At 39.9% G+C, this 12,291-nt stretch overlaps 1 protein-coding gene across 3 annotated transcripts; it reads left to right on the top strand.

Moving 5' to 3' along the window:
- Window positions 1-409: 409 nt before the first annotated feature.
- On the top strand, window positions 410-11,783 carry LOC133220097 (uncharacterized protein KIAA2026-like). 3 transcript variants are annotated; one of them, XM_061367955.1, is made up of 4 exons: window positions 410-459; window positions 1,839-1,954; window positions 5,261-5,448; window positions 7,567-11,783. In XM_061367955.1, the coding sequence occupies exons 2-4, from the start codon at window positions 1,932-1,934 to the stop codon at window positions 11,202-11,204; spliced, it is 3,849 nt and encodes a 1,282-aa protein (XP_061223939.1). In that variant the 5' UTR covers window positions 410-459; window positions 1,839-1,931; the 3' UTR covers window positions 11,205-11,783. The 3 variants fall into 3 exon arrangements, with proteins under 3 accessions (XP_061223939.1, XP_061223949.1, XP_061223932.1); XM_061367965.1 differs by lacking the exon at window positions 5,261-5,448 and having other exon boundaries at window positions 411-459; XM_061367948.1 differs by lacking the exon at window positions 410-459 and having other exon boundaries at window positions 1,425-1,954.
- Window positions 11,784-12,291: the final 508 nt, after the last annotated feature.

Genomic DNA, 12,291 nt, shown 5'->3' with positions numbered 1-12,291 from the left:
TTAATTCTTTTGACTGCTACATTAGGATGTGATATCAAATGCTTTCGTAGGCCACAGTATATACAAATGATGTTTTCTGTTGCAGTGCTCTGTATCAGGTTTTATGGGGCAGTGCATTTACCCCTGCAGATGTGAACGGGTTAAAACTTAAACGGGAAGTTTAGATTGGATATATGGAAGAAATTCTTTCCTGTTAGGGTGGTGAGGCACTGGAATAGGTTGCCCAGGGAGGTTGTGAATGCTCCATCCCTGACACTGTTCAAGACCAGGTTGGACGAGGCCTTGGGTGATATGGTTTAGTGCGAGGTGTCCCTGACCATGGCAGGGATTTGGAACTTGACGATCTTAAGGTCCTTTCCAACCATAACTATTCTATGATTGTATGACTGGCTGCAAATAAGGGAGGTAAGAGTACAGTTTGCTGGTTTGTCTTATGTGCTCAGCACTAACCATTAAGGGGTAATTTGGCATATTTTCCTACTTAAAATCTTCACTTTTATAATTTTAATTAAAGAATTAAAAGAATAGGTATTAATTGTGTTATACAACATGTAAATTATTATCCATAAAAAATATATACCTGTTCTTCAAACAAGCATTCAGACTGATTGATCATGCTGTACATTGGACAGATCTGCTGAGATGTATAGAAAGGAATTGCTCCAAAAGAAAATCATTATTGCAGACTGCTGAGAGGCAGCTGTGTCAGGCTTCATCCAGCTTTTCCTGCTCTGTGTTTCTTGGTGTGGTAGACCACAGGAAGCTGTGAAAGATACGTGCTCTATCAAAATAAATAAGTTCCCAAGTCTTGCTTCTTTTTCTTGGAAAAGAAGTCTTTTCATTGTCTTGCATCCTTTCTGAGAAGTCAAGAGATAAAATCATCACTTATGTAAAATGTGCAGAACTAGTAAAGTGGGAGAAGTACTAGAGTATGCCGCTTCTCTTTTTCTGTTACGTATATGTGAATTGTTCAGTCTTATGTAATAAACTGGAGAAAAAAATAATGGGGAAAAAAATACTTACAAGAGTATCTACAAGTGTTAAGAGATGTACTCTGCAGTGTTATGGCCACCATGGTTGTGCTGTATGTGTGTATATACATGGTAATTGTCACTTCACAGTGTCTTTTATCCACATTCAGCCTTTCCAGATTTACGAAAACGTGAATTCTTCATTGAAGATCGTAAGATTACATGTATCAGTTTGGAAAAGAAACTAATTTTTGATTATGCATTTGAGTTAAAAGTTGAAAACTTTAATGTTGGAAAACTGGCTTCTACTGCATAGTCTGTTACTTCATAAATGACCGATTTGCAAAACTTTTCATTAAAAAAACCCTTTATAGAGAACTTTGAATAACATACGAAATGTAATGCAAAAATTGTGTAGGGTTTTTTCCCCGAAAATTGTAGTAAATTGTTTTGCAAACAATTACAATAATATAAATTGCATCACTTACATTAAATGAGATTATGGTAAGACTTTTCTGTAGGAATTCTATCTATTAGGAGTATGCATACATGGTAGGTTTCCTTAACCTGTGTTAAGTACTCAGTTAAGTAATTTTAAACACATGATACGTTTGTACGATTATACTTAAGTTTCACCTATAAAAAGTGAACATCTTTGCAGTATTGCTTTTTTAGCTAGAACATTATCTGTAATATAAAAAAGTAAATGTCTTACATAGGTTAAGTCTAAACTGTGAAACTTAATATTTTCTTGCAGCTGTTTTCTTCATATTCTGTATTAGTAAACCAGGATTACTGTAGTACTAATAAAATATAACAAGGTTCAGGTCTAATGCAATGGTAAATAAATGTCATTTGTATTTGCAGGGAAGATGGTACCACCGGAAGCAAGCAGTAAAGGAATTGCATGGTACATTGATACGACTGCTTAATGAACTATTACCATGGGAACCAAAGCTAATGAAAGCATTTCAAAGAAACAGGTAATCAGATGGTCCTTCTTTTTTTTTTTTTTTTTTTTTAACAAGATTGTATGGAGTAGAAAACAGCAGAATTCTCCTTTTAAATGAAAATACTTTGTGGAGAGCAGTGAGGCACTGGCAGTGCTTTATTTGGAAGAATGATTTTATGTTCCAGACTTACTGTCTCCAAAGCTGACTAATAAAATTGAGCTTAACTCCCTAATATTTTTTCCCCTAAAATGCTTAATTGTGCCTATCAATACTTGCAATTGAGTCAGGATATATATTGCTGTTTATTTGGTTAAGAGGTACTGAAAACCTGTATCTAGAAAACTAGACTAGGGTATCTGTCATGGTTTCAGTCCAGCCAGTCACTAAGTGCCATGCCTCCCTCTCACCCTCAACTTTCCCTCCCTAGGCAGGATGGGGAGGAAAATCCAAAGAATATAAAACCCCCAGGTTGAGACAAAAACAGTTTAATAATTAAAATAAAGTAGAATATAGTGGTAATAAAAATAATACCAACAATAACAACACCAATACTAGGGAACAACAACAACAACAGAAATGAAAAATCAGAAAACACAAGTGATGCACAATACAACTGCTCACCACCTGCTGATCAATACCCAGCCCGTCCCCAAGCGGTGCTTGAATTTTGAGTGTGAAGGAAGCAATTTACACAGTTACAGGGTACAGAACTCTGTCTGAAAAGTGTAAAAAGTGTTATGTTTAAAAACCCCAACAATGTAGCACCAAAGACAGTAAACATAGAACTACTACGAATTGGTTCCTAAGCAGCTCATTCCATCGGTACAGTGCATGAATTAAAATCCTTGTTTGGAAGTCTAGGATGTTTGTAGCAATTCAAACTCCTTTTAGAAATGTGGCAGATTGAAATCCTTTCTAAAAGTATTACTGTTTCCAGTATGCAGGGTTCTCATTTATGCAAATCTATTCAGCAGTGCTGCTGAATTTCATAACATAACTGTTTGGGCAGACATTTCATATGACAACTGTTTGGGCAGACACATAGTGTACCAGGGAACAGCTCCAGCTGAATAACAATCTCTACAGATTGTGGGGAGGAAAGAGAGTTGGGTGAGGGAAGGCAGCAGTGTAGCACCAGTTACAGTGGTGCATAAAGGTATCGTGTGAAAAGAAAAAAGCATTTGAGTAAAGATTGCTTGTGCTGGTATGAACAACAGCACCACCAAAGTCTGGCTGCAGTTGCAGTGTCTATAGGGGGTCTCAACCAGATACTAACATCTACTAACTGAATGACAATGTTGGCCTTCTAGGTTGTGAAAGCCTTGACAGAGCTCCTTCCTTCTGTGTAAGGCCTCATATGGAATAAGAAACTGGAGTTTACCTTCCTTACTTTTTTGATGTTTTCAATTAGTACGAGCAGCCTTTATGAGCAAAATCAATTTTTTTTACTTCCCTTCTGAAAGGTCCTCTGGTGTCTTCAAAATTATGACAGAGTATAATGTTGAATGGTATTTGAATAGCAGCAATGTTTAAAAGAAAAGGTTACTTGTGTCCACTGATCATATTTGTTCACTAGACCCACAGCAGAAGTTCCTCAAAAGAAAAAGGAAATTTCCGTCCAGAAGCTTTAGTAGTTGCCTAGTGTCATTCTGTAGTTCTTCTACGTCTCAACCTCATGCTCAAAATCCTAATGACTGAATCATACAGACTTCAAGGTTGCCTTCTCTCTGTGAGAGTGTCAAAGCTGTGAGTAACTATCAGGCTTTATGGATCTTAATCAGCGTCACCTGAGCCTCTGTCCACATCACGTCACATGCCCATGCCTAGGATCCCCATTTCAGGTCATTCGGCAGCCTTCAATCTGTGCTATAAGAATACCAGTTTCCCACTCAGCTACAGCAGTTACCTGCCTGGCCACAGGTCCTGCTGATCTGGATTGATCCTCAGACTGACCTTGGGCCTGTATCATCGCTGTGGACCTTCCCAGAAATTCCTCGACCAAGTCCTGACCATCAAGGTTATAATTGGACTTGATCCTGATCTGAAGCTGCAAATTGACTTCCCAGCTTGACTTCAGACCCGCCTCAGCACCAGGGACTTGCCTGCTGATATGGGCTCTTGATTGAGCACAGTTACCACCTCTAGGCAGGCCCTGCTCCTTCATTCAGAGGTAGTGGGATGGCATCGTGACTGGTGAGGCTCATGCCCTGCCAGCTGTGACTTCGTAGAATTATAGAATTATGGAATGGTTAGGGTTGGAAAGGACCTTAGGGTCACCTAGTGCCACCCCTGCTGCCATGGGCTTCATGCTTGGCTCTTTCCTCTTAATTCCTTAGATAGCAGCTGGCTGTTGCTGCACTCAGTGCAAACTTTATTTTAATGCATAAGAATGGGTAGATTTAAGATACTATTCTTACTGTCATACAGGTTAGATCCAGACTAAATTATATTCCACGTAAGGTGCTAATTGCTATTTATTCATTTGCTAAGTAATCTTCCTAGATACTATATTGGTCACTAGCTGAATCCTGTAGTTCACTGTATATTAAAATACTCCCTAGATCTCACCTAAACAATAGTTTAGAAGAAGGGATAATGGAAATATGTATCTGGTTAGGAGAATCAAGGTAAACGGATGTGTTTCTGAGTGGGGTTAAGTAAGTAAAGCAGCTATGTATTTGTAATGTACACATTTTTTAGTTGAGTGTGAGCCTATGGGAATGACAGTAGCAGCTGTACTAATGGCCCAGAGATAGGAAAGTTCTCTTAAAAGAGAAAGTTAACCTGATGGTCCATAGCTGGGCCAAATGCATGATGCATGTAGGAAATACAAAACTTACTTAATTCTCTATTTGGGGTTACATTCAGAGGAAAGAGTGTATTTATTACAGTTAATGCACAAGTCCATACAGATTCATTTGTCACAATGCAAGATGAAGGAAAAAACAGAAGATGGATGTAGTAAAACAGTGATGGTCATATTTGTCTTTTGGGCTATTGTTTAAGATTTTATTCTTATGTGGAATTCTTGTGTGGAATAAAATTTAGTCTGGGTCTAACCCCTATGACATTACAAGTAGTATCTTTTGGCCTGTTGTTATAAGATTCCATGACATGGAATTCAGCTTTGGTGAGGGAAAGGGTGTTATTGTCACTTCACATTTTCTGGGTTTTGGAGACTTGCAGATAGAGCTACCCTGAAATTTTTGATGGACACAGGCAATTCTACAGTAACTTTTTTTTTGTGTGGCAGCAAATACAAATTAAAAAAAAAAAAAAAAAAAGAAAAAAAAAAGGTGTGGTTCTTTACTTGTTAGTTTCTTTTTTATTTTCAAGATCTAGATTGAAGAAGGACTATGATGACTTTAAAAGGCATCCAGACCATGATAAATTTAACAGAGAATTGTGGAGTAATGATGAAAGTGAAGTTGATTCTGGCAAAGATTTATTTGCAGTAGTATGTGGTAAACCTTCAGAGTCTGCAGAACATGTGGAATTTTCCAAAAAAGATAACCCCGACAATGGTAAGCATTTACTGGAATTTCATAGCTTGAACTTGATTCACAAGCTTCATTTTTCCATGTGAGCTTATGTGCTACTTCTACCTTACCTACTACTGTGACAGTATTGAAATTGCTCATGATGTGTGTCTGACAGATGTAGGTTAGAAAAGGCTAGACATGACCAAGATGAAGATTCTGATTAACACAGGTTGTTGCCATTTTTGTGTTTAATTATTTCTGTAATAACATAGTAGGCCTGCTCAAAATTTATGTTTATGATGGGTTGACTTTGCTGACTGCCAGATGCCCACCCAAGCTACTCTGTCAGCCCCCTTAACAGGACAGGGAGAGAAAGGTGGAAAAACACTTGGGTCAGGATACATACAGGAAGATTACTCACCAGTTACTGTCACAAGCAAAACAGACTCATTTAGAGAAAATAATTTGATTTATTGATAATTCAAAATAGAGTAGTAGAATGGTGAGAAACAAAGGCAGAAACGGAAACAGCTTCTTCCACCCCACCACACCACTGTCTGCATCTTCTTCCAGGCTCTACTTCATTCCCAATTCTTCTACCTTCTCTTCTGTCAAGTGATACAGGCAGGTTGGCGATTGGGGGTTGAGGTCAGTTCATAATACTTTGTCTCTGCTGCTCCTTCCTCACACTTCTGCCCTGCTTCAGTGTGCGGTCCTTCCTGCACCTAGGATACAGTGCTTCGTGAGCTACGGGTCCTCTCCACAGGCTAGAGTCCTTCAAGATAAGTCTGCTCCAGTCTGGGTGCCACATAAGCCATGGGTTCTGTCAGAAGCCAGTTTTCAATGGGCTGCAGCTTCCTTCAGGGCATATTTACCTGCTGTGGAATAGGGTCCTCAACAGGCTGCAGTGTAGCTACCTACTACAGCATGGTCCTCCGTGGGAGGTGGTCAGCCTGTTTCACCAGGGTCTTCACAGTTGCAGGGGAGTCAGTTCCAGTGCCTGGAACACATCTTTCCCGTCTTCTCCACTGACCTTGGTGTCTGCAGGGTTTTTTCTCCTTCATTTTTTCTTAACATCTCTTTGTCACACTCTCCAGCACAGCATTTTTCATGAGGCATCACCAGCTTGGCTGACAGGTTCATTTATGTCCTGCAATGGACCTCTGTTGGAGCCAGCTGTGTCTGGCACAGGACAGCTCCTGGTCTGTCTTCACAGAGGCCCCTCCTGCAACCCTGCACTGCTAAAACCTTGGCAACACCTCAGTGCACAGTGCCTCTGTCCACCCAGCACCCCTGCCTGCATCCTGGGCCCTCTTGTGCACTTCATGTATCCCCTGCTCACTTACTGGTGATGCTTGATGCTTCATATGAAATGTGTGGCATTCACACCCTTGTCCCACAGGCCTCACATACTTAAAACTCCACCTGATATGCCCAGGCCCCAGCCCCATCTGTTCGCTGGCTAATCTGTCTTGGTTTGTCAATCAATAACAGACACTGCCCTCATGTACACTAGATTTGGGTAAGACACAGGCATCCCCCAGCAGCTGGCACTAGGCACATAGGTTGCACTTCTTGCTCTGTCCTTGCACCTCTCCTTTTCACTACACATCCCTTCATGAGTTTGTATAGCCCTACTGATTACCTCACCCCTTCCAGCCCAGTGTCCAAGATCTACCCTGGAGAGTCATATCTGTTGCAAACTCCAGATTAATCTTCCTGAAAGGGGAACCTGCAATTTCTTGATAGCCTATCAATTGGTGTGATTGGTGAGGTTGATTATTGTCATTATCTCCATGGATATTTTGTTAGATCGGTGTCTCTGTATATTTTTTTTCTGGTGTTTCCCTTTTTTCCCTCAAGATAACTTTGCTGGAGTAAGCATTCTCACACTCTTAAATGACATCATCAGTTACTTTGAATGACCAAGTTTGGTTTTCCTCACGATCTCCCATGCTGGTCAGGTTTATGTCCTTGCATGTCTTGTTAATTACTTCCTCCTTTCTTTATTACCATCTTTTTTAATTTAAAAGGTTCTTGACCAGATGCCCTCAAAGAAGTAGGCATTATTTTCCCCAGACTAGATACTATATAATTGTTATATAGAGGTAATCAGTCACAGATAAGTAAAACGTAGTTTCTGTTTTAATATCCTTGCAGATGAAATGAAATTATTGGGGATGAATTTACCTGCAGGAAAAAACAGAATTCTGAAAAAAGAATCAACTTCCAAAGAAATACAGAAGACACTGCCCAAATGTATTAAACGACAGTCCAAGCAAAACAGTTGTCTGGATCAAAACACTAATGAGCTTTCACCGAGGAAGAAAGCTAAACTGAGCACTAATGAGGCTGTGGTCCAGATTTCAGAAAGTAGCCTGCAGCCAGATAGTTGTTTGGCTGAGCTGAAACAATTTGAAGGGTCAACTCCAGAATCATTTTCCTTGACAGATCCTACAACATCAGTGTCAAACTTTCTGAAAGGGACCAAACCCATCCAGGCATTGCTTGCCAAGAATACTGGGAACAAAGTGACCTTAACAAATCAGCTGTCACCTCCTGCAGGCGTAAGTGTATCTACTTCTGAAAAGACAGTTTCACCACCTTTGGAACCATCACTGATAAAACCAGCATTGACCTGCCAAACTAGTTCGAAGACTCCTTTACAAATGGGATACAAAATGCCGAATGCCCATTGTGTACCAGTAGATCTCCAGAACAGCTCTGTGAAAATTCAAATGCAACCTGTGATGGACCCTAAAACTGGAGAGAAAGTTATGCAACAAGTCCTTATTTTACCTAAGAATTTTCTTATTCAGCAGAAGGAGGGAAAAATTGTGCCCAAGGACATTCAGTCACTACATCAAAAATCATCTGACCTGCACTGCACAACTTCATCAGAAATACCGAATGTCAGTGTTTCTTTAACATCTGTTCTGGTGACAAGCCCTGCAAATGCTAGCACTCAGTCACCTAGTACAATTTTTAACAAGGATATTACGCACTTGTCACAAACGACTGGTCCCCTAAACACTGCACAACCACTGGCTGCTGTAACTTCAGCAGGTAATTTATTATTATCAACAGTTAAGGTGAGTCAAACTGAAACCAACAAAATCAAGGCTATAGCTTCAGCTGCCACATCCCCTGTGTCTTTGCCTTCACCTACTCTTTCAACAGCTAGCCAGTCTTTGCTATCAGCAACAGCACTAAGTGGGTCTACAAACACTACTTCTGCCTGTCATAGTCTTGCACCTCAGCAGACAACTGACTCCTTTGAAACTAGGCAAGAGCTGAAGACTGTGTGTATAAGAGAATCACAGTCTATTCTGGTCACAACACGAGGTGGAAACACAGGAATTGTTAAAGTGCGAACAAACCCAGACCAGATTTCACCTAGTTTATCTTCTAGTTCAGTTTTCACTTATGCACCTCAACTTCAGGCTTTTCTTGTGCCAAAAACCACAGCATTATCGTGTTCTACTGTTCCATCTGTAGCAACAGCCACGTCTGGTCTCCCACATATTGGACAATCATCTCTTTCTGGATTTGATCCCTCAACAGCTTCTTCTGTTAACATTCCAGCTTTCCCAGCTGATTTTACCCAGGCAACAGAGAAGAATATCAAATTGACGTTACACCAGCCTGCTGTTGGAGGCACTTTGGGCCAAGTAATAGGGAACTCTAGCTGTGTGTCCTCTCCTTCTTCGTCCTCCATTTCATTAGCCAGCAATCTGATGTCAACAACTCCAAACAGTCCTCCTAGTGTGACTAGCATTGGACAGAATAACACTGTTGTAACTCCAGATTCTTTTGTGCTACAACAAGAGGATACTAAAACTAAAACTGTTACACAGTTTGAGTCTAACTCAGCAACAGCTGGAGATTTAATCAGTGGTATGCCAGTCCAGAAACTTACATTACTCACAAATCCACCCATCTTCTCACCCTGTGGGGCATCAGGAGTCAGTATTATACCCTCTCCAGCATCTGCTGGTGTTAATGCTCCAAAGTTTATTTTCATTAACACGCAAATTGCTAATGGCCCATCAACCACCAATCTAGTTGCTGAGTCATTGAAACATAATCTTCCTTCGTCCCTAAACAAAACCTTTGTTAGTGCCACAGAGCAACCACAGCTGGTTCTGATCCCATCTACAATAGGAACACCAATAAGAATAAATTCATCACCAAGTATTGCTCAAGTAAAAGATGTGAAAATTGGACTAAATATAGGTCAAACCATTGTAAATACCAAAGGCAATGCACAGCAGGCTCCACCAGTGAATATATTGCACTCTGCCATTTCTAAGGGAGAAGACAAAAAGAGCATGGACTTGGCGCTGTCTTTGACAGGTAGTAGTACTTCGGTTCCTGTTCCAAGTTTTGTGAGTCGAAGCACTGTGTCAGTTACTGAATCTGTATGTGTTACAACAAAAGCTGAAAATGCTCTTACAGTAACAGCAGCAAATGCATGTGTAGAATCTGTTTCAGTAACATCAAGTGGGGCTTCTTCTGGGACACGGCCCACTGTCTTGGTTGGTGGAAATGATCCCTTGAGAATAAGGCCAGTTATGGGTAGTCGGCTGTGTACATCAAATATTGGAAATACTGTGGGTATATCAACTGTGAAAACAGGACATCTTGCTTCATCTGTGCTGATTTCAGCAACACAACCAGCAGTGTCTCCTCAAAACTTAGCATCTGCTTTGCAATTTCCAGTCATTAGCTTGCCTGGATCTATAACCACGCCCCACAAAGTGTTATGCACAGTTCCTCAGTTAGCAGCAGTTCCAGCTCCTCCTCCAGTACCAAAAAGCCAGTTACCCACACTGCTTCAGTTTCAGTCATCAGGAGTTTCAGCTGCTATGCCAAGTAACGCAGGTACTCAAAAACCTCAGAGCATGTTGCCCCCTCCATCACAAAATACAGGGAAAGTCATTAATTTTCCCAGTTTTTCTTCCCTGCAGTGCCAGCAGGTGCCTCCCAGTACAGAGAAACAAAGTCATGCTTACACTTGTGCTTCCACGATTCATATGCCTGCAGCTTCACCAACTGTAACAAGCAAAGCAGGAAGTCAGTTGTATGAACCTTGCATTCAACAGAAAATAGTCATTAACACCTGTATGCCTTTGGCACCTGGAACTCAAATAATGATTAATGGTACTCGTTTTGTTGTTCCACCGCAAGGCCTTGTAGCTGGCAGCCATGTTCTTCTTCTCTCTTGTAATACAAAACAGACTCCTCCGTTAACTATCAACCATGGTCAAGAGGCTCAAGATGTACCAGTTGTTAATCCAATAACTTCGAAAATGATGCTAGTACCAAGTAATTCATTAAGTTGGCAGATATCAAAACATCATTTGAAAAACTCCACAAAAATTGTGAGCTCCTTTGGGTCTGCAGATGCATTACCCATCGTACATGCAACACCCCAGATACTTAGTACTCCAGCTAATTCATGTACTCCACTGTCTGCAGCAACACCATCTATGTCTTCCTTGATAAAATCTCCTGTCAATGTAGTAGCTGCATCTTCTGTGGTTTCTGCCATTCATTTGCCAAACTCTCATTTATCAAGCAATACTTCGGTGCTTCACTTAGACACTTCTATCAAAAAACTGTTGGTCAGTCCAGAGGGAGCAATTTTGAATGCTATAAATACTCCAGCATCAAAAGTTTCTTCCATGTCTTCAGCACTGCTTCCTGTTGTTGTATCCACAAGCAGAAATCCTACCACTGTCTTCCCTGCATCTCAGTCATCTTGCCTTGATAAACCTGACAAAGCTGCATCCTGAATTTATTGCAAATGAGCCACTTTGAAAATTTGGGGATTCTTCTGACTTTGAAAGTTGTAACTATTGAATAATTTCTTACGTTGTTTGAAACAGTTGATTTACTAAAAATTACTTGAGATTACAGTTCTTTCCTGTTTACCTGTGGGGATTAAGAAGAAAAGTTTTAGTTTGTTTGGAATTTTCAGAGTTCTTTAGTAAAAAGGTCAAAAATGAGTGACGAATTCATTAAACATCTTAGTTTAGAGAAACCTAGCCTTTTGCACATGTTCCATCATACAGTATGGACTGTTTGCCAGTGTTTATGACAGTTTATGTCTCCTTTTTATTTGTCAAATTTATTTTTTATTTGTTCTGTAAAAAATATTTATGCATTGTAAAAATGCAGTCTATGGTATAGAATTGTACATATTCATAAGTTCCTAACAATCTGTACTAAACTATATGTACAAAGAACTCTGCTGTCTTATTTATGTTTTGTTTACATATGTATAGTTTTTTAAGTATTTTAGTAACTTTGGACCAGTGTACTGTTTAGCAACAATGCAGAAGAATCTGCATATAATAAATCAAGTTGCTGTACTGCTTTGTGTTGGCAATAGTTTAAAAATGTGTGTATCTATTGCACCATGGCAGAATACATATATACATCATCCTCCTTAAAGCAGGTGCATCTCAGCCTTTGGGATATAGTAGAATGAAGTTATTTAATCTCCAGTGATGTGGTAAGGCTAGAAGTCATTTCCCAGACACCAATCTAAGTCACACTGGTTGCTGGTTAGGACTACCATGTTTTGTCATAAAGCTCATAGATATGTTCATTATTCTCTCTCAGCCCTGTATGCATTTCCAGGTGTCTGGTAACTGTAAACACTCTGTAATCTTCCATGTAGCCATAACAAGCTGTCTGGTTTTTTCACCAGTCATGCTTTCTAGATTTGTAATTTTTTTTTGTTTAGCTTTTAATCGTTCTGTCTGGAAGGATAGTGCTAAAACATCACACAGTATTAAAAGAGGCCTTTTTAGTGCTTTGAGTGGGAATAATTCACATATTACATTAATTTTCCCATTTTTTGCACTGTATTCGTAT

The sequence above is a fragment of the Neopsephotus bourkii genome, unplaced genomic scaffold (genome assembly GCF_033783945.1).
Source record: "Neopsephotus bourkii isolate Nb327-2 ecotype Australia unplaced genomic scaffold, CSIRO-AGI_Nbou_v1 NB_127, whole genome shotgun sequence".
NCBI classification, from domain to species: Eukaryota; Metazoa; Chordata; class Aves; order Psittaciformes; family Psittacidae; genus Neopsephotus; species Neopsephotus bourkii.
Note: the sequence above shows the minus strand (reverse complement) of the source record. Positions and strands in the feature narration are given on the sequence as shown.

What these genes read in the sequence shown, in the direction of transcription:
- LOC133220097 (XM_061367948.1), top strand. Translation starts at nt 1,809, where the DNA reads ATGGTAAATAAATGTCATTTGTATTTGCAGGGAAGATGGTACCACCGG. An exon ending in AAAGCATTTCAAAGAAACAG is followed by an intron (nt 1,955 to 5,260) that starts GTAATCAGATGG and finishes TTTATTTTCAAG; the next exon opens with ATCTAGATTGAAGAAGGACT. An exon ending in AAAAGATAACCCCGACAATG is followed by an intron (nt 5,449 to 7,566) that starts GTAAGCATTTAC and finishes ATATCCTTGCAG; the next exon opens with ATGAAATGAAATTATTGGGG.